We start from the raw sequence: 27943 nt of genomic DNA, 5'->3' as shown, positions 1-27943 counted from the left end.
GGTAAGTTCAAGCTGTGAAAATGAATTGTTATTACATAGCTTTGAAGGGTCTAATATGGGATGTCAGCACCTCTGTAATTAAGTGAATGGTAATAGCCAAGTTATCAATGTGGCCAATGAAGTCCCCATTGTGTCTCCTCCCCATGAAGACAGAAAGGAATTAGATTTCTCAGGCATGCCTCTAATGCACATACAGATTGAGCTTTTGTACAGTTCTTAAATCGACAAGAGGTTTCTCCATCTCTGGGATTTCAAGTGGTCTTTTTTTGGTAGTTCTCTAATAAATGGCAGGGCATATTGTGTACATATACACATTTGCAATTACCACCTGGGGGGTGGATGATAAAGCCTTCAGGAGCTAATGTTTCTCGTTTTTCAGAGATGAACTGGTCCGTAAGCCAGATAAACATATGAATTCCACTGTGGTCTGTCCATTTACTACTGTGATACATGGAGTCTTTCAACTGAGTTCCTTGATTGAAATGCATGAAAAGTGCTTAAGAGGGAAGGCTAAGCATATGTTCAGTTTTATGGGAATTCAGACAGGAGGGAAGAGAAAGACATTACCCTGTCTAACCAATGGTTGAAATAGGAGAAGCATGAGGATTTGTACGAGTTTTTGGTTGTCTTCCAGCATCTGGCCATGTTCTATTTTAGTTCATGAATCATTACTTCATGTCAGAACCTGGACCGCAATATGATTTTGGGATTGATTTGCACTGGACAGTGAGTTAGAGGACATGATATATTTCAACAATTGGGCAACTACATTCCAAGAGCTACTACATATGGCAGAAGATTAATTTGGATTTGATCATCCAATGGGTGGTCTCAGAATTTCTTGCAGAGAAGATATCTTCCTCGACCTTACTTCACATTTGAATGGGCTACATGTATTAAAAGAGCTTACAAAAGAAAATAAAAAGAAAAAACACCAATGACTTTGTAAGGAAGGAAATGCAATTCCATGTACATTTTTTTCTTGGCCCTTTATAAAAATTCTTTTCTAAGAGAAAACAGGTTTTCCTTCATGAGAACAATACCATACATATATGGCACAAAATATTTTACTTGACTGTTGAAATAAAAGGCTTCTTTATCCAATTCATGTTTTTCTAGGGTTTGGTCGATATCAGGTAGGTTTGAGTCGTGACATAAGCATCGTTTGAATGATGATGTCGGTTCAATGAGTTCACTCAATCTGTCACCTCTCTAAATTCAGGCTGAAGACTCGGACTCAGCACCAATTTCGCACTTGTACGGTAGCAAAAAACATCACATTAGAAGATAACTTGTCTGCTCTTATATTTGGTACTGTCATAACCTATAACACATCTGGTACTTGTGGTCTGCTATAGTTTGTAGCATTTTGTCCATTAATATGAGAAGTCTGGTCTGCATTTTAGTCCTTCAAGTTATGTTTTTGTCCACATGATCAATTCGATTCATTATAATCAGTGGGATGCAATACAATGATGATAATTTTGGGTAGGGCTATGCTGTTTGTTCTGTTAAATGGTAGGCCAAGATGTACCAACAAATACATGAAAGCATCAGAGACAAGACCATGTGATGACCTGTGATATATCTTCTTTAAGGGACCCCCATTGCAATTGTCTTTCCACCATTCATTGCATTTGAGAAAACTGGCCTTATTGCATTTGTTCTATAAATACATCTATTCTATGGCCACAACAACCAGGTATCAAAGCTTTTCTTGCTTCCCAAACATCTAGAAATCCATTTCTCTCAACCACTTTGGTTTGAAGAACTAAGTTTGAAACTCATGGCTATCCGTTTTCAGAGGATTATTCCTGCCAAGCAGATCCTGAGACGCATTCTTCCATCTCCAGAGCCCACAAATGTGCCCAAAGGCTATGTTCCTGTCTACGTTGGAGAAACTCAAAAGAAGAGATTTGTGATTCCAATTTCATACCTGAAGCATCCTTCATTCCAAAACTTGCTAAGTCAGGCTGAGGAAGAGTTCGGGTTTGATCATCCACTGGGTGGACTTACAATCCCATGCAGAGAAGAAGCCTTCATCAATCTAACTTGTGGCTTGAATTGCTCATGAGCAAGGAGGAAAGTCACATAATGACCAGCCTGAAGGATACCAAATCTGTCACACCATTGACCACAGAAACCAACCCAACAATTTTTGAATTATGAGTTGGGTTCTTTTTTCCTCAAGAGAACAATGTAAATTTATTCTATTTTTCTCAAAACAAATTGAAAACCAAATTTGTTCATCTTAATTGCATAGCTTTACCTTTTTCTTATGTTATTTGTCATCCTCTGGCAGCCATTTAGTAAATGTTACTGCCATAAGTTTCCAGTACCCATTTGCAGCTTATCAACGAAAACAAATCTATTTAAAGGCTTACTCCATTAAAATCCATCGTGCCTTGTTTAAATATTTTGGATTCTATCATTCTAGTAAGGCTAAATCTTCAACTAAGAGAAAATTCAGCATCATTTCACGAAAGAACAACTTATGATTATGGTTATTAATAAAAAGATTTCTAGTTTTGGTATCCTATTCCTATTGTTGTAATTGATGTAGAAATAGTAGTCATCTAAAAGAAGTGATTTCAAATGTATATGTAAATGTAAATGTAAATGTAATTTCAAATGAATGGCCTTCTTTGAACCTTAAAGACAAGTGGTGCCCATTTTATCTTGTCTATTACAGTTTGGATTCTTCAAAATCATCAAAAACCAATCTACATGTTTAGAGAAGTGCTAATGTTGATTGCATCTTTGATAAAGCACCCAGACAGAATTTTAGAACTTGAATCCATGGAGAAGGATAGAAATAGGATTATGTTTGAAACTGAAAACTGGGTGGAAACATTTCCAAGGGTAGGACAACTGGGGACAAGAGAAGGGTTGTCTGTTTGCTCAGCCTTGTAATCTCATGGGACTTAAAGATAATGTTGTGCTTGCATGGGAGGTGAGATGGTTGTAATAACCCACATTGGATAATGAAAAAAGTTCTTGACGTTATATTTGTATGGACTCTTCTTAATCCTATAAATGCGTTTAAAGTCATAAGGGTCTTAGTCTAGAGCAGACAATACCTACACAATTAGGAGTGAGTAATTACAAATGGTATTAGAGTTTATTCTTGACCTTGATGTAGAAGTTTGTTTGGCCCCATAAGATGTAGAAGTTTGTTTGGCCCCACAAGAACATTGTATTTATATGGAGGAGGGGGTTGTGATATCCCACATTGAATGGGAAAAAAAATTCTTGGTGCTATATATGTATAGATTACTTTTAATCTTGTAGACACGTTTTAAAGTCATGAGAGTATTTACGGTGCAAAGTGGATAATATTTACATGATTAAGAGTAAGGGGTATTTGTTTGTTTGGTTCTACAATTTTGTGGGATCGATATAATGATAATAATATAGGATATTGATATTCGACATCAAACAAGGAAAACTTTTTCCCTAATACTATCTATGTATGAGCTCCTCTCAATCATACAAATGTGTTTTAAAACCCTAAGGGTTCCTTGGGTGTAGAGTGGATGATATTTATACAATTAGAAATAGGTGTTACAAATAGTATTAGAGTCGATCCCTAATCCTTGTGTGAGAGTTTGTTTGGTTTCGCAAGGAATGTTTGTTTGTTTGGCCCCATAATCCCACGAGATATAACAAATTAAAATATTGTATCTATATGGAGGGTCATTGTAATATCTTATATCAGATAGGGGAAAAGGTTTTTATGTTATATATATATATATATATGAACTCTTAATCCTCTATATCTATTTTAAAACCATAAGGGTACTTTAGTCCCAAAATGGATAATATGTCCATGATTAGTAAGAGTGAGTTGATACAAGTTATATATAAATATTTACCATATTTAATTGATCTTCACGGGGCTAAGTCGTTCATTCAGTTTTATTCAACAAAAATTGAAAGAGAGAGATGAGGAAGGGCCATGTTAATGATTCAACTTTTCCAAGTCAACACTGCAACCAATGATCTTGTGTTTTAAAATGGATTCTACTGCCTTGGGCCTAGTAGGAGGCACTTCATGTGCTCTTCATGAGAGTGTGCCTTGCAAGTTGGTGTACTAAAGTATCTCACTTCCAATGTTAACTACTGTTCTCCCTTTTGCCTCCAGCTGTGAATATTCCTTGAATATATCTCTACTTTTCATGTTGATGGCAGCTTACGTCTTTCATGTTTATCTGAAGTTTTATTTCAATGTCAGAGCTGGGTGTTTTACAAATTAGAATGATGGTGCTTTACACATAAGGAGAAGCCAATTGTTGGATGGATGTAATGGAAAGACGAAAAACTGAGAAAATGAAACATCTTCTTGGCTAGTGAGGAATCACAAGGGAGAAAAGAAACAACATGCTTTCTTTTGAAAAGAAGAGAAAGGAACATGGTTATTTCTGTGTGATTAAGATGAAGACATTTGACTGTCAACTAATTGCTTTACAGAAAAATAGAAGAAAACTATATCGTTGTCACTTCAAAAAGACCTTTTTCTCAGTAATACAAAATTGTTGGGACTGGATTTTGGGGTAAGTGGTGTTAGAGAGACGAGAGCTTGAAGCCATCCATTTTGAGATCTTCCTCCTTGCTCATGAGCAGTTCAAACTGTAAGTTAGATCAATGAAGGCTTCTTCTCTGCATGGGATAGTGAGGCCACCCAGTGGATGATCAAACCCGAACTCTTCCTCAGCCTGACTTAGCAAGTTTTGGAATGAAGGATGCTTCAAGTATGAAATTGGAATCACAAATCTCTTCTTCTGAGTTTCTCCAACATAGACAGGAACATGGCCTTTTGGCACATTTGTGGACTCCAAAGATGGAAGAATGCGTCTCAGGATCTGCTTGGCAGGAATAATCCTCTGAAAACGGATGGCCATGAGTTTCAAATTTGGTTTCTCAAAAAGTGATGGTGGGAAAGGATTTCAAAGATTTTAGAATATAAGAAAGCTTTGAACCTTGGTGGATCTATGCCCATAGAGTAGGTATATTTATAGAGCAAATGCTGTATGGTCAGTATTTTCAAGTGGAATGAGTGATGAAGAGGCTCCTGCAATGGGGTCCCTTAAAGGAGATAACTCACAAAGAGTCACATGGTTTGCCCTCCCAACAAATAATAAGATTCTGATAGCATTCATATTGTGATATATTTTCTGGTTCATTGTGGCTTACCACTTAACAGAACAAACAGCAGAGGCCCACTTGAAATTATTATTTTTGTGATGCATCCGACTGATGCAATTTATCTCCTACTGATAATTTGGATAAAAGCCTAACTTCAGGGACTAACTTATAGACCAGGTTTCTTGTATTCAAGGACAAAATGCTTCAAACTATAGCAGGCCACCCCTGCTGAATATTAGAGCAGACAAGTGAGGATCTGGGGCCGAATACTGTTAGAATTCATGAGAGTTTGCCTTTGAAAATGTCTTAGTTAGACTCAGTCTCTGTTTTGCTCCATAATTTTCAGTTTTTCTGTTAGTAGAAGTAGTCATAGCAGCTGAGAGTTTTTAGTATTTTCAGTTTGGTTGTAAGCCTATAAATAGGCATTCTCATTGGTGAAATATTTGTGTGCCTTTCTCCAACTCAGTACTCTAATATTTTCTGCAAGTTTTAGTTCCTTATTTTTCTCCAGATTTTAACAAATACAACCTTCAGCCAGAATTTGGGAGATGAAAGACTGAACAGAGGCACCATACCAACATAACATATGGTATGGTTCTATGATGTTTATGTCTATACCCAAATCAACTAGAATCACCAAACCCCTGAAAATGATGAATTGGATAAAGTCTTTTATTGCAGTGGTCAAACTCAAATGTTTCAATTGTGAGGCAACACACAACCATCAGGAACCTAAATATTTGGATTCTGAGATGAAGAATCTTAGTGACACTTGTCAAATTTCAAATAATTAGAAGCCTAGATATCTCTGGCTTTGAGTTAATTGCGTGGCCATCACATTATATCTTTCAAAAGATAGCTTATCCATTAGATGGTGTAGTACAAATAATTGGGGATTTGTTTCACTGCCATGTTGAAGGACAAACACTAGCCGTCTACTGACGACTTAGAAACTTTTAGAAGAATTAATACTATCAGTACTTATTGAAAAAGGAAGAACATAGCATTTTGTTGGTAAACAGGGAAACTATAGGCTTATAGCACTTATATGCCTATGGAACTTCAGGAATTCCAAGTCCAAATACAAAGCATCTGTTATTCATAAAGTGGGCATTCTTGGTTTGAAACATATGCTCCCCAAAATCCTAAACAAATTTATTGGTTAATCCTTGTGTCGTGAAGCCAACTGCCTCACAAGTGTTTGACTTGCAGCATATTGCAGGCACACCAAGCGCCCTTGGCCTCAAGCTTAACCTGAGGGAACAAAAAGATTCATTTCTTCCTATGTAGAAAACCTTACAATATTGTAAATTTTTTCCATCTCAAATCCTCAAATGTCTAGCTTTCAGCTTCCCAATTTCTTCTGGTAAGATTTAGTCAAGTGGTTCTTAAAGAGATGAGAAGAAAAGGAATGATAAATTGATAATTTGTTTCTTCAATTTCAGAACTGTCTCTGATCCTCTATTTGAATAGTGTGTTCAACACACAGATCTTTGATAGATGCCCATGATTTATAGGGGAGATTGCAAATATATCTATAGTAAAAAAACAAGAAAAAGATTTTAGGGGAAATGTAGGATGAAGGAATTAAATCTTTGGTGGTAGACAATCAAAGACTTATGATTTCAAATTTAAGATTGAGTGTATATATAGATGAAAGGGCAGGGAACTTTTCTTTTGAGACACAAGACCTTCTGAAGGGGACCTACCATAATGTTGAAACACATGATGCCCTACCATTTCTTGGAGGGGACCCACTCCAAATCCAAGATGTGCAGACAGGAGAAGCCTATTGTCGATTAAGAACCATAAAAGAACAACCCATATGGAAATAAACATTGAACATAAACCATAACAAACATGAAAATCAAATATATTCAAGGTATATCTCAGCTGAATGAAAAAGTAAAGCTGCTGTTAACATGTCATCAACATAAATCACTGGCAGTGAGCTGCTTTAGTACAACAGCTTGCAACGGACCCTTGTGAAGAGCACATGAAATGATTCCTACTAGTTCCACTCACAGTTGGACCATTTTTAATACCAGGGTGCAAGTCGAATGGATTATATTATCACTAGGAAATGACAACCTGGCAGCTTGCTACTTTTCCCTAATTTTTGTTGCCTTTTTATTCAATGATGCTGAACAGAAGTAGGAAGAAAAACAGGCCTAACCCCATCAAGGTTACAGTATATATGGTAAAACTGCATTGCAAAATATCAAAATCGATAATGTCTGGTTGAACTGAAAATAGTTTTCAAATATAGTCTTGAATAGAGTAAGCTAAGCCTCTAGCTTTAATAGCTGCAACGAATGGGGAAAATGAGATGATGATGATAAAAAGAAAGGAAGAAACAAGACCCCAACGCCTACAGCGGGTCTATTCACTGACCATAATTGAAAAGCAACTCCTGGACTGAAGGTTTAGATTTTGGTTGACGTAAGTGGAAAGTGACCATATTCTGCCCAAATATTTATGACAGGCATATGCACATCAGTATCTGCAGTGAAGGAGCTAAAAGTCATCAAGAAAGCCTAAACTTCTGGGATTTTTTGTTTCTCTTAAATTTATGTGCATATCCATGGTGACTACTTATACAAGGAGACCAGGGGAAGCAAAATCAATGAGAAAAGAAGAAAAACAAAGATTCTGTTTGAATGTTATGTATGGAGAAATTTGACTAAAATTGTATAGAATAAGTTACAACGAGTGGGAATGAAACAACCCAGTTCTCCTAATTCAAAATTGGAGAGACTGGATTTCAAGTCAGTGGTGTTAGAAATTACATGTCCTACTGACTAGCCATTTGCATATCTTCCTCTCCTCTCATGAGCAGTTCAAACTGCAAGTAAGATTAATAAAGGCTTCTTCTGTGCAGGGGATTGTGAGACCGCCCATTGGATGATCAAACCCGAACTCTTCTTCAGCCTGACTCAACAAGTTCTGGAATAAAGGGTTCTTCAAGTATGAGATTGGAACTACAAATCGCTTCTTCTGAACTTCTCCCACATAAACAGCAAAATAGCCTTTTGGTACATTTTTGGCCTCTGCACCCTTGCGCTCTTGCTGCAGGGTTTTCTTAGCATTAACAATCCCAGGCAAGCGAAAACCCATGAAGCGTATGATCAGAGAAAAGTAATGGTAGGGAAAATGGTACTCTTATGTGTTAGAAAAAGATATCTTTGGCAGTGGGATGCCATATCCCTATGATGAGTAGAATATATATAGAGGAAGCATGTTCTGTATGGCCAGTATTCTCAGATGGAGTTGGTGTGAATAGAAGTCCTTGATAGGGTCCATCTGTGGACATTCAACACAAGGGATCACATGGCTTTGCCTACCAACTAATAATAAGATTTTGGTGGTCTTAATCCTGAAAATTTATTGAATGACGACTTGTCATGGCCTACTGCTTAAATTTAGCAGAACAAACTGGAGAAGCCCACTTGAAACTGTTTGCTATTTCAACCAACTTGTAGGGACTACATTCATTTGGCTAACCATAGCCTTCCAGTGATGTATGTCTGAAGCTTGTTGGTGTTCTGATAAACACGAAAATTACCAGTAATTCATTTCTTATGACATTAGCAGACAATAAGATTGAGACACAAATCATCATCAGTTCCTGTGATGGTGTTTCTTGGAATAAATTAGCCATATAGGCAATCATATTATTCAGATGTCCTTGTCCATGTGTTTCTCCGACTCAAATTTGAAGGCCTCCTAGAAAGATTATCCAAATTCAATATGAAGGGTCGCTTTTTCTAATAACAATTCCAAGCAAATGAAAACTGGGATGCCACATGACAGCAATGATCTCTGTTTTGAGCTTCACATAAAGAATATGAAGGATTTCTTTTGACTTTGACTTTTTTCCATGCCATTCCCTTGTATTCTACTCTTAACACTACTCGGTCATTTTTGTGTCACAATTTTTTGGTTGGATTGAAAGGTTTTTTTGGAAAATGTTAATAAATTCCAAAATCCATTTCGTCGTCCAGTAGCGACAACCGTTTTTTTTTATTGGGTATTGGAGCAACATTACCTATTGATAAATCCCTAACTTTAGGTCTTTTTAAAATTTAAATTGATTTAATTGTGAAATAAAATATCCCGCATGTGTATCTAGGGAATAGTCGCTTCAAAGTGAATTCTCCCTAGATACATCTATTCAATTAAATTCTGAATCTATTCCGAGTATATGGATTTGGTTAAAGATTCAAAACCCAGTTTTTTTTTCTAAAAAAAATATATATATGAAAAAAATTCAATCTATTTGAGGTCAAGCTATTGAGAACTCAGTCGAAAATGAATTGTTATTTACATAGCTATGAATGGTCTAATGTGGGATGGCAGCACCTATGAAATTAAGTGAATAGTAATAAGAAAGTTACCCATGTGGCCAATGAAGTCCCCATTCTGTCTCCTCCCCAAGAAGACAGAAAGGAATTAGATTTTCTCAGGCATGCCTCTAATGCATGAATAGATTGAGCTTGTACTGTTCTTAAATCAACAAGAGGTTTCTCCATATCTGGGGTTTCAAGTGGATCCTTTTTTCATAGTTCTCTAATAAACGGCAGGGCATATTATGTACATATACACCTTTGCAATTACCGTCTATGAGGTGGAGGATAAAGCCTTGAGGAGCTAATGTTTCTCAAATTTTGGAGATGAACTGATCTATAAGCTAGATAAACAGATGAATTCCAATGCGGTGTGTCCCATTACAGATGTGATACATGGAGTCTTGCAACTGAGTTCCTTGATTCAAATGCATGGAAAATGCTTAGGAGGGAAGGCTTGGGACATGTTCAGGTTTATGGGGAATTCAGACAAGAGGGGAAAGAAGAGAGATATTACATTGTCTAGTTCAGGTTTATGGGAATTCAGACATGAGGATTTGTATGATTTTCTCGGTTGTCTTCCAGCATCTGGCTATACTATCTTTTAGTTCACGAATCATTACTTCATGTCAGAACCTGGTCTGCACTATGATTTTGTGATTGATTTGCCCTGGACAGTGAGTTAGAGGACTTCATATATATTTCAACAATTGAGCTACTATATTACAAGAGCTACTACACAAGGCAGAAGAATAATTTGGATTTGATCATCAAATGGTGGTCTCAGAATTCCTTGCAGAGAAGATATTTTCCTAGATCTTACTTCTTGTTTGACGGGGCTGCATGTATAAAAAGTGCTTACCAAAGGAAATGAAAAGAAAAAACGACAACTTTGTAAGGAAGGAAATGCAATCCCATGTACATTTTTTCTCCTTTGTCCTCCTTAAATTCTTTTCTAAGAGAAAACAGGTTTTCCTAAATGAGAACAATACCATATATATATGGTATGAAATATTTGACTTGACTGTTGAAATAAAAGGCTTCTTTATCCAATTTATGTTTTGCTAGGGTTTGGTCACTATCAGGTATGTTCGAGTCTAGACATCAGCATCATTTGAATAATACCATATGCCATGTCGGTTCAATGAGTCCATTCAATCTTTCGCCTCTCTAAATTCAGGCTGAAGACTCGGACTCAGCACTAATTTCTTACTTGTATGGTAGCAAAAAACATCACATTAGAGGATAACTTGTCTTCTCTGATATTTGGTACTGTCATAACCTATATAACACATCTGGTACTTGTGGTCTGCTATAGTTTGTAGCATTTTGTCCATTATTATGAGAAGTCTGGTCTGCATTTTAGTCCTTCTAGTTATGTTTTTGTCCACATGATCAATTCGATACATTATAATCAGTGGGATGCAATACAATGATAATAATTTTGAGTGGGGCTACTCTGTTTGTTCTGTTAAATGGTAGGCCAAGATGTACCAACAAATATATGAAAGCATCAGAGGCAAGACCTTGTGATGCCCTGTGATATGTCTTTTTTAAGGGACCCGGACCCCCATTGCAATTGTCTTTTCATCATTCATTCCATTTGAGAAAACTGGCCTTATTGCATTTGTTCTATAAATACATCTATTCTATGGGCATATCCACCAGGTATCAAGGCTTTTCTTACTTCCCAAACACCTAGAAAACCTTCTCTCACAACCACTTTAGTTTGAAGAACTAAGTTTGAAACTTATGGCCATCCATTTTCAGAGGATTATTCCTGCCAAACAGATCCTAAGACACATTTTTCCATCTCCAGAGCCCACAAATGTGCCTAAAGGCCATGTTCCTGTCTGTGTTGGAGAAACTCAGAAGAAGAGATTTGTGATTCCAATTTCATACCTGAAGCATCCTTCATTCCAAAACTTGCTAAGTCAGGCTGAGGAAGAGTTCGGGTTTGATCATCCACTGGGGGATCTCACAATCCCATGCAGAGAAGAAGCCTTCCTCAATCTAACTTGCAGCTTGAATTGCTCATGAGCAAGGAGGAGAGTCACATAATGATCAGCCTGGAGGATACCAAATCTATAACACCATTGACCACAGAAACCAACCCAACAATTTTTGAATTATGAGTTGGTTTTTTTTTTTTTTTTTTTCCTTTTTTCTTTTTCCTTAAGAGAACAATGTATATTTATTCTATTTTTCTGGAAAACAAGTTTGCAACCAAATTTGTTCATCTTAATTTAATAGCTTTACCTTTTTCTTATGTTATTTGTCTTTCCCTGACAGCCATTTAGTAAAAGTTATTGCCACAAGACCAAATCTATTTAGAGAGTTACTTCATTTGCCCTTCAAAATCTATTAATCTTTGTTTAAACATTTCGGTTTCTATCATTCTGGTAAAACTAAATCTTCAACTAAGGGCATATTCGGTAACATCTTAGGAAAGAACAACTTATGATTATGGTTATTAATAAAAATAAATAAATAAATTGAAGTTTGAATATCCTATTCCTGTTGTTGTAACTGATGGCTTAGAGAAATAGTAGTCAAAATGTAAATGTAATCTCAAATGAATGGCCTTCTTTGAACCTTCATAATTCAACATCATCTAAAAGGCAAGTGGTGCCCATTTTGTCATGTCTATTACAGTTTGGATTCTTCAAACTCATCAGAAACCAATCAGCATGTTTGTAGAAGTGCTAATGTTGATTATATCTTTGATAAAGCATCTGAACAGAATTTTAGAACTTGAATCTATTGAGAAGGATTATGTTCGAGTCTGAAAACCGAGTGAGGCATTTCCAATGGTAGGACAAATGGGGACAGGAGACGGGCATTGTTTTATTATCAAATCCATTCCTTGCCAGTTGCCATTACATTTTCCTTTGTTTCACTTTGTTGTTTAACACCTTGACAAGTACTTTAAATAATATGATTGCCTATATGGATAATTCATTTCAAGAAACATCATCACATGAGCTGATAATTTGTGTTTTTTAGAACCCCAACAAATTTCAAACATACACTATGGGTGAGCTATTCTTAGTGCATCAATGAACATTGTCCCCACCTGTTGGCTGATATAGATCAAGAGTCAGATTAATTGCCAGATAACTAAACAAGTAATTTCAAGTGGGCTTTTCAAATTAGTTTTGATAGTTAAGAAGTAGGCCATGATGATCCCAGCAAATAAATTTCAGAAGGAAGACCACTGAAAATCATATTATTAGTTGGGAAGCAAAACCATGTGAACCCTTGTCATGAATGTCTACAGATGGACCCTAACATTAGAGACTTCTCAACACCAAAGAATATTGGCCATACAGAATTTGCTTGCTCTATATATATTCTACTCATCCTATGGATATGGTATCCCACTGTCAAACTTTTCTTATTCTAAGAGATCTCAGAGTACCAGTTTCCTTACCTTTACTTTTCTGAGTCCATAGAAGTCATGGGTTTTCATTTGCCTGGAATTGTTAATGCTAAGCAGATCCTGCAGCGGGCACATGTGGGTGCTGAGTCCAAGAATGTGCCTAAAGGCTATTTTTCTGTTTATGTGGGAGAAATCCAAAAGAAGAGATTTGTGGTTCCAATCTCATACTTGAAGAATCCTGCATTCCAGACCCTGTTGAGTCAGGCTGAAGAAGAGTTCGGGTTTGATCATCCAATGGGTGGTCTCACAATCCCATGCACAGAAGAAGCCTTTATTAATCTCAGTTGTTATTTGAACAGCCCATGAGAGGAGAAAGATATGCAAATGACTAGGCTCTAGGATGCAGAGTCTCTAACGCCATTGACTCATAAACCAGTCTCCATTTTTGGATTAGGAGAACTGGGCTGTTTCATTTCCACTTGTAAAATTATTTTATACATTTTTTCTGTAAAGAAAGTTGATAGCCAATTCTCTTCATATAAAAGGATCAAATAGAATCTCTTACTTTTCTGCTTTCCCATTGATTTAATCTGTTTCCTCTGTTCTCAACCTAGAGCTCAAATTTCAATCAAGGATTGCTTTGCAATATTGAATTTCATTTCCTTAGAATAACATCATCTGTAACAATAGCACTCTGGTGGTTAAAATGGATCCCACTGCCTAGGGGGTAGTGGGAGACACTTCATGTGCTCTTCAAAAGGGTGTCCCTTGCTAGTTGGTGTACTAAAGTAGCGCATTGCCAGTGATTTCTGTTGGAGATATGTTAACTGCTGTTTTCCTTTTACCTCCAGCTATAAATATACCTTGAATTCCTTTATTGTTTATCTGAACATTAATTAATATCAGAGCCGATCAGTGATTTAAAATTTAGAGTGTATATATTCATAATTCATCTGCATCAACTGAGCCAGTATCTGTTCTGTCAGGAGAGAATCATGTTCAAATCACTTGGTAGGATTGACAGGTGAGTTCAAGCTGGGGGAGACTCAATTCAAACCAAGTTGTTATTTAGATAGGCTTGCATGTCTAATATATGGTTCCTTGCTAAGAAGACTGAAAAGAATCAGATGTCTCAAGCATGCTACTAGTGCATGTACATATTGAGCTTTGTACTGTTCTTAAATCAAAAAGAGTTTCTCCTATCTTCTTGATTTCAAGTGGGTCATTTTTTTGTACAAATATTCATATGCATCTACTATCCAAATATCTTCATACCACTCCTTCCACAATTTATTCAAATATACCATTCCTTCTATATATACTCGTATGCTAGTATTACAATCAACATAGGTGTTCAAATTCTCTACTTCCAAAGCTTTCTCTGTTTTGCAAGCCGAAGCTTGCCCAAGCTTGTTCATTCTTCTGTTGAAGAGATTTACCTATAAAAAATTATGGGTCGTCCACCTTCCAGCTGGTCTTGTTCATGCTAAGAAATTAAATTCTCCACAAATCTATTATGACTGCAAGAGCAGTTTCAGCAGCTGCAGATATTCAGAAGGTTACTGGAACCTACCTACATTCCAAGTGCTTCTCCATAAGGCAGAAGAATTTGGATCTGATCATCCAATGGGCTGTCCCAGAATCCCTTGCAGAGAAGATATTTTCCTCAATCTTACTTCTCATTTCACTGTTGACAATTTTGTAAAGAATGAATGCAATCCCATGTATATCCTTTTCTCCTTTCTGTGTAACTTTTTTTTTTTTTTTTTTTTGAGAGAGAGAGAATATAGGTTACACTACATGAGAAAATGACAGAAATTACGTTGTCATATCTTTCTTGTTTATTTCACCTGATGAATTGTTTTTGAGAGACCAAAATGCTATATTCTCTGCTATAGTTATAGCTCCATCAATTTAAACAACGCAAGGTACCATCAAGATCCAGCAGTACTCACCATTTCTATAAGCTGCAACATGATTTCCTATTAGGATGCATTTAGACAAACAGTGTGTTTTCTGAAACAAATCTCCAAATATATGAACATATATATATATATATATATATGCTAAGTTATATACAGGCTTCTAATCATTTGCAATTCAACGCTTTAGTCGCTAAGATTCCTTATCTTGTTGCCAAGTACTTAGGCTGCTAGTGGTGGTACTTGGTCTAAGAATTGAAATTTTTGAGTTGACCAGTGAAATGAAAGCCTCCTTTATCCAATTCATGCTTAGCTAGGGTTTGGTGAATCTGGTCGGTTTGAGTCTAGACATCAGATCATGGAACAATAACATATGCTCTGCTGGTTCAATGCTTCCATTCTATCTTTCATCCCAACAAATTCAAGATGAAAGGTCACCCTCAGCACAAATACCCCACCTGTGTGGCAACAAGAAAGATCATGACATCAAAAGATAACTTGGCTGTTCTGATATGCAGTAGTCTTAAGTTATAACACAGCTAGTTATATCAGCTGGATGCAATACAAAATAATTTCAAGTGGAGTGGGGCTCTGTTGATTGTTTTGCTAAGAGGTAGGCAATGATGAAGCAACAAATGTATATCAGTATGAATGCTGTCAAAATCTTATTATTAGTTGGGAGGCAAAGCCATGTGATATATCCTCTTCAAGGGACCCCATTGCTGTAGCCTCTTCACCATTCATTCCATTGGAGAATACCGACCATATAGCATTACTCTATAAATATACCTCTTCTAAGGGCATATCCATCAAGTCCCAAAGCTTTCTTGTTTTCTAAACTCTTAGAATCCATTTTTCATCATCACTTTCGTTCAAAGAACTAAGTTTGAAACTCATGGCCATCCGTTTTCAGAGGATTATTCCTGCCAAGCAGATCCTGAGACGCATCCTTCCATCTCCAGAGTCCACAAGTGTGCCCAAAGGCTATGTTCCTGTCTATGTTGGAGAAACTCAGAAGAAGAGATTTGTGATTCCAATTTCATACTTGAAGCACCCTTCATTCCAAAGCTTGCTAAGTCAGGCTGAAGAAGAATTCGGGTTTGATCATCCATTGGGTGGTCTCACAATCCCATGCAGGGAAGAAGCCTTCATCAATCTAACTTGCAGCTTGAATTGCTCATGAGCAAGAAGGAAAATCTGGACAGTACCAGCCTGAAGGATATACCAAATCTCTTAACACCATTGACCACAAAAACCAATGCCAGCAATTTTTGGATTATGAGAATTGTGTTTTTTGTAGTGAAAACAACGTAAATTTCTTTTATTTTTCTGTAAAGAAAATTGACAGCCTTATCTCTTCGTCTCAATTGAATAGCTCTGCTTTTGACTTATATTTTTTCCTCTTGCAACCATATAGTGAAGGAAGGTTATTGCCTTAGATTTTCCAAATGCATTTGCAGCAGATCAACCAGACAAAATCTACATAAAGGATTACTCCATTAGCCTTTATAAATCTCCTCTGGCTTGTTAAATATTTCAGATTCAATCATCCTGCTAAAAAGTCAAATCTTCAACTAAGGGCATGCTCAACAACATTTCAAGAAAGAAGAGCTTATGATATTTCTTAAAAACATTTCAAGTTGATGGTGAGATGTTGACACTGAAGAACCAAGGAACCTTGTCTTGTACATGGAGTATTAGGGCAGGGAAGTAGGTGTAGAATAGAAGCTTGGCTTGCAGAGTTGGTGATGGGTCAACAACTTTCTTGGAAGGATAGATGGGTTAATGGTATGATTCTTATAGATCATACCCTGCAACCTCTGAACAATACTGATTTGGAAAAAGAAAAAAAAGTTAGCTGCTATCTAACAATCCAAGCAATTGGGATTTGGCTGCTTTGGCTGGAATTCTTCCTGATCAACTCTCCAGGAAAGTGAAGTTATTCCCCTCAATTTTCTTGAAGATTTGACAGATTTAAGGCACTAGGAACCATCTACTTAGGTATGTTCTCTTCCCAATCTTTTCAGAATCTGCAGGGAAGGATGACTCGAATCTGCAGGGAGGAAAATGTTGGTTAAAGAAGGCCTGCTGTCTCAGCCAATTGTGACTTTTGTGATGCCTCTATAGACTCAAATCTACATTTCTTTAGGGAATGTCCTATCATTGAAGGCATTTGGATTAGTACTTTGAGGAATATTTGACCAGAACAGCTTCTTCTCTGCGCCAATCAGAGATGGGATCTTCCTCAATCTTAAGAAAAGGATCAGTGGAGATCATGACTTGCTTACTATTTCGCTACAATTAGCTGGAAGGTCTAGGTCCAGAAGAATTCTAGCTTAAACAAGGATTAATTTCAGTGGCCTGTTGACCCATTAGGAGCCATATCTCTGCAAGAAATGCAATTCAACCTTTCTAACAGAACTAATTTTCAGAAAAGGGAGACTGCCATGATAAAAAGGTAGAGCAGAAGTTGATCCTCAAACTTCTATAGTCCTCACCCAAAAGAAGATACATGCAAGGAGTCTTCATGTCATCCAAACAAAAGCTTGTCAAGAGATAAGCCATAGAAGCTGGAAGTGCAAGGTTCTCAAGTTGTTTAGAGAGGCCAATTGGGTGGGTGACACATTGGCTGACATGGCTTACATACAAAGATTTAAGACCTTGCTTAAAATGATTAATAGATTAAAAGTGATGAAAAGATCCAAATTTATAAAATTAACCACTCTCATTTTTTTATTTGAATAGTAACTCAATTTTTGACATAAATATCCTTCAACATTTTGAATATTTACATTTGTATTTTAAAATAAAGGGCCGTTTTTGTGAGAAAAAAGTCAAGAGCATCTTTATCCGAAATGAGTTTTTTTAGGGTGAAAAAATGGAGGGTAAGTTTTACAAACTTAGGATGATTTCATCCATTTTAATCAAATAATCATTTAAAAAAATAATTACATAAATATGAGGAATGATTAAAAATAAAAGCACTACATATAAAAAAGTTGTTTTTTAAACATTATTAAAAAATATAAAAATAAATATATTTAGATAATAAAATTTTATTTCATGTAAACCATTAAAAGTTATATTTTTATTATTTAATAGAATTAGAAATATCAATACATTAATAAATTTTATTCTTATCATATGATTTAATTTATCAATATTAAAGATAAGATGAAGAAATATATTTAAAATTTTATAATTATTTTATAATTTTAATTTTATCATTATTTTATTTTTAATAAGATTAAAATTATATATTTATGATGTCATTAATTTGATCACCGTTCAAGTCCGACCACCAAGTGAATCAATAATTTTTCTGGTGCAATTATCGATATCATTATGAAAATATTGCTTTCATCCCTCCAAATTGAGGTTTGGAGTTGTCTGTTCAGATATTTAACAGTCCCGTCCTAATATGTACCACGTCTAATACTATGGTCTGGCATTTGGTCCCTGAATATGAGAGATCTGATCTGTATGCCAGATTCTGTAGGTATGCTTTTATCCAAATGAACAAAATGGTTATATGTCAGAATCAATCCGGAGCCATACAAAAATAACAATTTCAAGTGGGGTTCTGCTGTTTGTTTTGTCAAGTGGCCAGAAGGAGCTCGAATCTCTAACATCACTGACCCCAAAAACTAACTACACGTACAAATTTCGTAAATTTTTGGTAGGTAAAATTAGCAAAATAAAATAGAAAAATAATGTAAATAAAATATTTATTGAAATTAAAAATATTGTGGGTATAATTTCAAAAAAATAATATTCTTTGCCTTTATTATACTTTTGAATCCACTAATATGAAACCCTTTTCCCGTTTTAGGATTTTTCCTTTAAATTTCAAATTCCTAAATTTTAGTAGATTAATTTAAGGGATTTAATTCCTTAATTTTAGTAAATTTTCATATTCGGAAGGTTTTACCAAGATAATAATAATAATAAAATAATTTTATTATTATTATTATTATTATCATTTTTATAGTTAGAGATTACGAAAACTTATCCAAAAAGATTTTTTCAAATTTTTCTTGAAAATTGTAAATTTGTTGAATATAGTTGAGAGTCGATCTCTTCATACCAATCAATTATATTTGAGACCTTAGCTTTATATAAAGCATGAGCCAACCTTTTGATCTTCGACTCACACCCGTCCAATTTTATTTCCATGTTATAATTTCTATTAATCATCAAAATGGAATATTTTCCATTAATCATCATAATGAAATATTATAATGGAATAGTAAACACCAAATGGAATAGAAAACTCTTAACTGGGTATCGAATACTATTTATGATAAGTGTCATTGTCTTATACTTTAAGATTATGTTTCGTTTGTTAAATATAATATAAGATTTATTGATGGACGAAATAAACTCACTGCATGAGCCAATGCATAGCATACAAAGAAGTTGACAGCCGATTGATCATCAAGTGCTGTATTTAGCTCTAATGCCATCGATATCATCCTGAATCAAAGGTTTCGTCTCTGCAGTACCCGTATAAGCATACATGTTGGCTTTCACCACTCGACTGTGCCCAAGTCCTAGAAGATGACCTACTTCGTGGGTAGCAATAGTCTGCAAATCAAAAGAATCAGCAACTGCACCTTCCACCCAATTCTCTTCTCCATCGAAATGGATGGTTGCATTAGTTAATGATGGACCGGCGTAAGCCAAGATTCCTCCAGGCCCATCAAGGGGTGGTGCAGTTCCCTTATCCCTCACTTGGAAATAAACTCGGATTTTAGCAAATGATTCCTCTCGAACCCTCTCGAAGGTGAAGTTTGAAACAGTGGTCCATGCTTGAAAACCCCTTGTGATTGGCTCCTCTGGGTGGGAGTCTGGGAAGATGATATAGTGGATATGCATCTGATCGCGGGGCCATTTCACGCTCCCTGGGTCGATAGTATACTGGGGGTTAATACTGTTTGAGCTTGTGGGGTGGTCCGGGACCCCGCATCGAGGCTTGGACATCAGGGTGGCTGTTGGGGCGTCTAAGCTTCCAGTGGGCTTGAGATGGTAAAAGGTCTGAAAGGCTTTGAGGGAAGATTCCAAGGTATCATCGAAATCATCACTATCCATTTGGGAATAATGGGTAGAGCTCAAGTAGCCGTAATGTTCAAGGTACTTCTTCACCATCTGGATGCCTTCCGTTTTGTCGCCCTTTTTAGACCCCTCCAGATGCTTGAAAGACCCAAAGCTCTCCAGATGCCTGAAAGGCCCGACGCGAGAGGGGCTTGAAGAAGTTGCCTGAGAAAGGAAAGGGAGGAGGAGAGAAGAAAGAATGAAGAGCAGGAGTGAAACCCTAGGCGCCATGACTGACCACCTTAGCGTTACATGACTCCAATTAGGTGATCATTTTATAGGCAATATTCCTCGGAAAATTATGGAAGGTGAATGATCAGTGCAACTGTATTGCAGCCTGTCTTGATTTCTTAATTCATCCAACTGGGATTATCCAAACATTATTACCATATAAGGACTTGGGTCTGAGGATATTGCTAGATTTTAGTATAAGTGGAAAGGAAAGCTACCCAAAATGTTGGCAACATATGGAGTTTCTAGGAAGAATCAACACAAAGTCATGAAGGTTAATTCAGGATTAGTAATTCTGTCACGAAATATTGAAATTGCTGTTCAAGAATCAAAGGGTTATATTAATTTCTTCTCATTTTCAATTAAAGAAAAACATAAAAAAATTATTATTATTATTATTATTATTATTATTATTATATGGAAGGAAATCATGTCTTCCAATTTCCAAAATAAAAAAATATTTCTATGCATGCAATCTTCCATTATCAACCTTTTATTTTATTTTATTTTAATTATTTAACAGACTATATAAAGGTCCATTAACAGAAGGTTTTGAAGATTTGATAAGAATATTATTCCTCCATAGTTTTTCCATTTTTGAGAATTTCTTGAGGATTGTTTGACCATTTGATCAATTGTTGATGCCTGAGGATTAAATGAAAGGAGGACCAGTCAAACACTGGGGAAAAGTTGTGGAAATGAAGAAAATCAAAATCAATTTTTACCAATTTTTAATTAAAAAAATTGTTAAACCCACATTCTTTTAATAATCTCTTCATAATTTAAAATAAGTTTAAGAGTGATTCTAAAAAAGTTTTTAATATTTCTAACATTTAAATGATAAAAAATTTTAAATATTAGAAAGATTAAAAGTGTTTATTAAAATCACTATTAAACGGGCTCTTAGATTAATTAAAAAAATTATTTTGCTCTATTATTTTACCTAGCTAATTCTTTTATCTCCATCGAATATTCTACCATGAGACCTCGAGCTACAATTCAATATATCCCTTCATCAAAAAACCAATCAGCCTGCTAAAAATCAACTTCCAATCCGTCTCCTATTTTTTCAGCCTATTATGATCTTGATTCTTAATAGTTGATTTCTATGAGGAAATAATATTGGGGTGATCTTGTTACCTCAGAAAATTGAGTGAAATGCTTGACCTGTCCTGACTCAATGTACGGATACATGATGACATCCTGAACTTGACTGTGAGCAAGTCCTAGAATATGGCTTAGTTCATGGGTAGCAACAGTCTGCAAATCAGTACAGTCTGGAAATGAGCCATCCCCAACTCCTCTTCTCCATGGAAATGGATGGTTGCATTATTCAATGATGATTCGGCGTAAGCCAAGATTCCTCCAGGCCCATCAAGGGGTAGCGCAGTGTTCCCTTATCCCTGACTTGGAAGTAAACTCGGATTTTAGCAAATATTTCATCTCGAACCCTGTCGAAGGTGAAGTTTGGTACACCAGCCCATGCGTCAAAACCCTTTGTAATTGTCTCCTTTTTTTCAGATCCCTCCAGATGCTTGAAAGACCCAAAGCTCTCCAGCTTGAAGGACCCAAAGGGTGAAGTTGCCCGAGAAGGGAAAAGGAGGAGGAGGAGGAGGAGAGAAGAAAGAACCAACGACAACAGGAGAGAAACCCTAGGCGCCATGGCTGACCACCTTGGCGTTGCAGCACTTCCATTAGGTGTTTTTATGAACATTGCTCAGAAAATTATGGAAGATGAATAATCTGTATTGTAGCCTGTCTTGATTCTCTCAACATTGCTGTATATAGAGTTAGACTGAGGGTATGTATGTTTCAATGTTGCCGTAAAGGAAAACTAACCAAATAGGTGATTGTCCAGAAAAGAAAAGAAAATATTATTATTATTATTATTATTATTATTATTATTATTTATGTAATCTTTGATCATCAACCTTAATTTAAGAAATTATCATAGAAGTACACATTTGAGACTCACTACATCAGTTCTCTTTGTAACAAGCAGGTTTTGAAGATTGGTTAAGATTCCTCCGTGATTTTTCCTTTCGAGAATTTGTGGACTAGTCAAAGATCCGGGAATAGTTGTTGAAATGAAGATCGAAAATGGAAATCCATTAACCAAATTTTAGGTAAGAAAATGGAAATCAATCAATGATATGTATCTAAAGGAACCCCATTGGTATGCATGAAAGAGAGGTTTGCAGAGCCAAAAAAGAAAACCCATGTCGACAATGATCGGATAGAATCATATCGGAGGGAAATGACTTTGTGGGGTGATGCAGTTGAGCAAGGTGGTGAAGGTTTTAGAGTTGTTTCTATGAAGGCATGTGGTGCTCTGAAAACCAAGGGAGATAAAGAGCAAGCCTGTTCTAAGTAGAAGCCCATGAAGCTTCTTAATGAATCTTACATTCTTAGTTTGAGAACAATGATGCAAGTATCCATTCATGGAATCAAACCTCTGTGTAGAATGCCAGTTGGACATCAATGGCGGAATCCAATATGGCTTTGGGATTGCAGACTATCAATCAAAGTGCTTCATCATATCAAAACGACATCGTATTCGGAATCCCCATCCATACATGCCTCCATTCCTGACTCCAGGTGGAGGGTTCTCGTTTCACTCCAAGGCCACCGAGAAAACGTCATTGTTTACTTTTCTCCGTTTAAATTTTACTAACAAAACGGCAGTGCTTCACTTTCTCCGTTTTCTATATTTCCAATGAAATGGCGTCGTTTTTGAGATTCTCCGTTTTTTTTCTTCCTGAATCAAGCTGTACCCTTGCAGCTAAGTAGCTAACACAGGAACATACAATTTAACTGCTACTCTTTTACTTACCTGAGAAAATCTTTGACAATCCTACTTCCATTTTACATAAGATTTGATGGGTCTAATTGTTTATCAAATGTCCCAAATATCCCAAAAAAATTTCATGAGAAAGAAGAAACAGAAGAGATTCTATTTGAATGTTTTGTATGGAGAGATCTGACTCTCAGCTTTGTCTATACAAAAATTTATAGATTGCAATGAGTGGAAATGAAACAACCAAGTCGTCTTAATTCAAAATTGTGGAGACTGGCTCACAGGTCAATGTTGTTAGAGATCCTCTGCTTTCATCAGCAATTCAAACTACAAGTGACATCAATGAAGGCTTTTTCTGTGCATGGGATTGTGAGACCTCCCCTTGAATGATTGAACCCGAACTCTTCCTCTGCCTGACTCAATAAGTTCTGAAATGAAGGATCCTTCAAGTATGAAACCGGAACCAGAAATCTCTTCTTCTGGTCTTCTCCCACATAAACAGCAAAATAACCTTTTGGTACATTTTTTACCCCTCCACCCATCCGCACTCGCTGCAGGATCTGCTTAGCATTAACAATCCCAGGCAAGCGGAAGCCCATGACTTCTATGAATTCAGAAAAGTAATGGTAAGAAAAATTGTACTCTAAGATGTCTTAGGATAAGAAAACTTTGGCTGTGGGATGCCATATCCTTAGGATGAGTATAATATATATAGAGGAAGAAAACTCTCTATGACAGTCTGCTCAAATGGAACTGGTGGTGAAAAGAAGTCTCTGAATAGGGTCCATCAGTGGACATTCAAACACAAGGGACCACATGGCTTTGCCTCCCAGCTAATAATAAGGTCTTGCTGGGATGCATTCGTGGCCTACTGCTTAATTAACAGAACAAACTTGAGAAGCCCACTTGAAATTGCTAACTATTTATTACTATATGCTGATCAATGACTCTGGATTTGGATCAACTGACATGGTGGGGACTGTGGATTTGGATCAGCCAACTGGTAGGGACTATATTCATTCCATTACCCACTGCCTTCCAGTGGTATATGTCTAAGCCTGTTTGGGTTCTTATAAACACAAAAACTACCTGTAATTCATTTGCTATGAAACTAGCATACACTGAAAAGAAACACAGATGTTCATATGACAATGTTGCTTGAAATAATAGCCATATAAAAAATATTACTGTACAAATGTCACTGTCAACGAGTTTAACAACAAAGAGAATGTAAAATAAAGTCGATTAATCTTCCTGCTCACTCATGGGCAATTGAAACTGTAATTTAGATCTTGATATTCTAAAAAAAATGATGACATTTTGGCTATATTATAGAAAGGAACACCTAAGAGATAGTAACTTGAAATGGGGCTGTTTACTTGTTTTCAGTTTCCCTTGCTTCATTAATCTTCCTACATAACAAGCCCTTTTTTCTTATTCGGGTTGAGTTTGATTCAGGTTGCAGCAGTAGACATTCATAACAAAATGATTTGTTTCATGTAATTGGAATTGAAATATCAAGCATTTGTTAGAATTTCCTAATGCAAGCTTTTGGGAGGCAGAGTAACAACAGTATTAATGTGACAAGGAAAAACTTGTACAGAATGGCTGCTGGAAGATAAAAGAGAGATGAGGAAAAGTAAAGCTATTCAATTAATATGAAGACACTTGACTGTCCACTTGCTTTACAGAAAAATACAAGAAATGTACATTGTTCTCAGTACAAAAAGACCTGTTTCTCAATGGTGCAAAATTTCTGGGATTAGTTTTTGGAGTCAGTGTTGTTAGAGATTCGAAGTCCTTCAGGCCAGTTGTCTTTAGATTTTGCCTATTGCTCATGAGCAATTCAAACTGAAAGCTAGATCAATGAAGGCTTCTTCTCTGCATGGGATTGTAAGAGCACCAAGTGGATGATCAAACCCGAACTCTTCCTCAGCTTGACTTAGCAAGTTCTGGAATGAAGGATGCTTCAAGTATGAAATTGGAATCACAAATCTCTTCTTCTCAGTTTCTCCAACATAGACAGGAACATGGCCTTTGGGCACATTTGTGGACTCTGGAGAAGGAAGAATGCGCCTCAGGATCTGCTTGGTAGGGATAATCCTCTGAAATCGGATGGCCATGATTTTCAAACTTGGTTCTTCAAACTAAAGTGATGGTAAAAAATGGATTCTGAGAGCTTAGAAAACAAGAATGGTTTGGGACTTGATGGATATGCCCTTAGAATAGGTATATTTATAGAACAAATGCTATATGACTAATATTCTCAGATAGAATGAATGGTAAGAGACTATGGCAATGGGGTCCCTTGAAGGAGATATATCACCAGGGATCACATGGTTTTGCCTCCCAAGAAATAATATGATTTCGATACCTTTCATACTGTCATATATCCGTTGCTTCATCATGGCCTACCACTGAATATAACAAACAGCAGACGACCACTTGAAATCATTATTTTTGTATTTCATTATAACATACATCCACCCGATCATTAGGACATATTGGACAAAAAGGCTATATTCTCATGTGATGATGTTTCTTGTTCTATGCAAGTGAAGAAACAGTGATGATATGGTCCTCACTCTTCAGCATTAAATCTAGCAGAAGAAAGTTTGAATGGAATCACCTAACCAACATATCATATGGTATTGTTCTATGATGCTTTATATAAAGAATTCAATAGCAAGACAATGAAAGAACTTCAAGAACTCCAAGTCTAAATGCAAAGCATGCATCGTCCATAAATGGGCACTCTGAGTTGGATTGCAACATATGCTCCCAAAATACCTAGACAAATTTATTGATTATTCTTGGTTTTCTGATCCTTACTGCTTTCAAGTTTCTGATATTTAAAAGAGTCTCAAATTTTACCATTGAAGACAAACTATTCCTGTTTTTCTTATCTAGAAAATGTTAGTACAATGTTTTTCGAGGGTTCTTCATCAAGTTTGACTGAGGGATGCAGGTCTTCAAAATAAAAGCACCGTCATTTATAGTTCAAGGAAAGGGGAAAAGCTCAAATGATGAAAATGAAGAAGACAAAAGGAAGATCATATTCGTAGCTTAATTTTTTTTTTCCCTTGTAAAGTAGGCCTAGGTACATTTAAAACAGCACTATGCAAATCAACCTTTTGAAAAAGCACCCTTGGCAAAGTTTTTTCTTTAAGATAGACATCTCTAACTTCATGACAGAAATTGAGTTATGTTCTGTTTTGATTTTGAATGGATACAGACTATAACAAGAAATGGTTCTTAAAGATGTCTTGGGATAAGAAAACTTTGACAGTGGGATGCCATATCCTTATGATGAGTAGAATATATACAGAGTCCAGAGAAGTCTCTAATAGGGTCCATCTTTGGACATTCAACACAAGGGTTCACATGGGTTTGCCTCCCAGCTATAAGATTGCTGTAGTTTTCATTCTGAAATTTATTTGCCAGGATTCGTCTTGGCTTACTGTGGATTTGGATCAGCCAACTGGCAGGGACTATATTCATTCCAGTAGCTCTAACAGACGTGTGGCATATGATGATGTTGCATGAAATAATAGCCATATAAGAAATCATATCATACAAATGTCCTTGTCAATGTTTTTAACAGCAGAGAGAAACATAGAAGAAATGATGACATTTTGGCTATTTTGGAAAGAAACAACTAATGCATAGCAAACTTGACCCAGTGAAAATAGGGTTACTTTCAGTTTCCTTGATTAATTAATCGTCCTATTTATCAAGCCTTTCTTTCTTATTCAGGCTGAGTGTTGATTCAGGTAGTGGGCATTCTTCATAATGAAACCAGAATGAGAGAGCATCTGTATTTTTATTGCAACTGAATCTGCAAACAATGGAATACCTTATTATATTGAATGGATGCTGGAGGACAAAATAAGATAAGGGAAAAGAGCTATTCTTTTAATATGAAGAAATTCAACTATAAACTCACTTTACAGAAAAATGGTGGAATTTTACATTGATATCACTACAAAAGGCCTATTTCTCCATGTTTCAAAATTGGTGGGATTGGTTTTTGGGGTCAGTGGTGTTAGAGATTCAGAGTACTTCAGGCTGGTGGTTTTGAGATTTTCCTCCTTGCTTATGAGCAATTCAAACTGCAAGTTAGATCAATGAAGGCTTCTTCTCTGCATGGGATTGTGAGACCACCCAGTGGATGATCAAACCCGAACTCTTCCTCAGCCTGACTTAGCAAGTTCTGGAATGAAGGATGCTTCAAGTATGAAATTGGAATCACAAATCTCTTCTTCTCAGTTTCTCCAACATAGACAGGAACATGCCCTTTGGGCACATTTGTAGACTCTGGAGAAGGAAGAATGCGCCTCAGGATCTGCTTGGCAGGGATAATCCTCTGAAATCGGATGGCCATGAGTTTCAAATTTAGTTACTCAGAAAATTGATAGTGGGAAATGGATTTCTAAAGTTTGGAAAACAAGAAAAGCTTTGAGACTTGGTGGATGTATGCCCTTAGAATAGGTATATTTATAGAACAAATTCTATAGGGCCAGTATTCTCAGATGGAATGAATGGAGAAGGGATTAATACAATGGGGTCCCTTGAAGGAAATATGTGACAGGGGATCACATGGTTTTGCCTCCCAACCAATAATAAGATTTCCATATCTTTCATACTTTCATATATCCATTGCTTCATCTTGGCCTACCAGTTGATAGAACAGACAGCTGAGGACCACTTGAAATTACTATCTTTGTATTGCATTCTACTGTTATAACATATATGCAACTGATCATTTGGATATACTGAAACAAACAAGATGTACTCTCATGTGACGATGTTTCCTGTTTTGCACAAGTGAGCAACCCGTGACGATCCGAGCTTCAGCATTAAATACGCAGAGAGGAAAATTTGAACAGAAGCAAGACATTAAAAACATATCACATGATATTGTTCTGTGATGCTCTACACAAAGAAAATCAAAGAATGCATCATTCATAAATGGGCACACTGGATTGTTTTCCAACATATACTCTAAAAATTCTAGACAAATTTT

General features: G+C 36.3%; 4 protein-coding genes across 4 annotated transcripts; 1 reads left to right on the top strand and 3 right to left on the bottom strand.

Annotated features, from left to right (window-relative positions):
• Positions 1-7974: 7974 nt before the first annotated feature.
• Positions 7975-8262, bottom strand: LOC100247037 (auxin-induced protein X15). Its single transcript, XM_002276168.1, has one exon. The coding sequence runs from the start codon at positions 8260-8262 to the stop codon at positions 7975-7977; it is 288 nt and encodes a 95-aa protein (XP_002276204.1).
• A 4689-nt stretch (positions 8263-12951) lies between these two features.
• Positions 12952-13239, top strand: LOC100252164 (auxin-responsive protein SAUR21). Its single transcript, XM_002276149.4, has one exon. It carries the CDS (start codon positions 12952-12954, stop codon positions 13237-13239), a length of 288 nt encoding a protein of 95 aa, XP_002276185.1.
• A 5959-nt stretch (positions 13240-19198) lies between these two features.
• Positions 19199-20120, bottom strand: LOC104878770 (metalloendoproteinase 1). The gene has a single exon (XM_010649414.2). It carries the CDS (start codon positions 20118-20120, stop codon positions 19233-19235), a length of 888 nt encoding a protein of 295 aa, XP_010647716.1. The 3' UTR covers positions 19199-19232.
• A 3032-nt stretch (positions 20121-23152) lies between these two features.
• Positions 23153-23578, bottom strand: LOC100267560 (indole-3-acetic acid-induced protein ARG7-like). The gene has a single exon (XM_010649174.3). It carries the CDS (start codon positions 23514-23516, stop codon positions 23232-23234), a length of 285 nt encoding a protein of 94 aa, XP_010647476.1. The 5' UTR covers positions 23517-23578; the 3' UTR covers positions 23153-23231.
• Between the last annotated feature and the right edge of the window lie 4365 nt (positions 23579-27943).

This window comes from Vitis vinifera, chromosome 3 (assembly GCF_030704535.1).
Source record: "Vitis vinifera cultivar Pinot Noir 40024 chromosome 3, ASM3070453v1".
Lineage (NCBI taxonomy): Eukaryota > Viridiplantae > Streptophyta > Magnoliopsida > Vitales > Vitaceae > Vitis > Vitis vinifera.
The sequence above is the reverse complement of the archived record's forward strand: the minus strand, read 5'-3'. Positions and strand labels throughout refer to the sequence as shown.

Coding starts and splice junctions, on each gene's coding strand:
- LOC100247037 (XM_002276168.1), bottom strand. CDS start 8,262: ATGGGTTTTCGCTTGCCTGGGATTGTTAATGCTAAGAAAACCCTGCAG.
- LOC100252164 (XM_002276149.4), top strand. CDS start 12,952: ATGGGTTTTCATTTGCCTGGAATTGTTAATGCTAAGCAGATCCTGCAG.
- LOC104878770 (XM_010649414.2), bottom strand. CDS start 20,120: ATGGCGCCTAGGGTTTCACTCCTGCTCTTCATTCTTTCTTCTCTCCTC.
- LOC100267560 (XM_010649174.3), bottom strand. CDS start 23,516: ATGGGCTTCCGCTTGCCTGGGATTGTTAATGCTAAGCAGATCCTGCAG.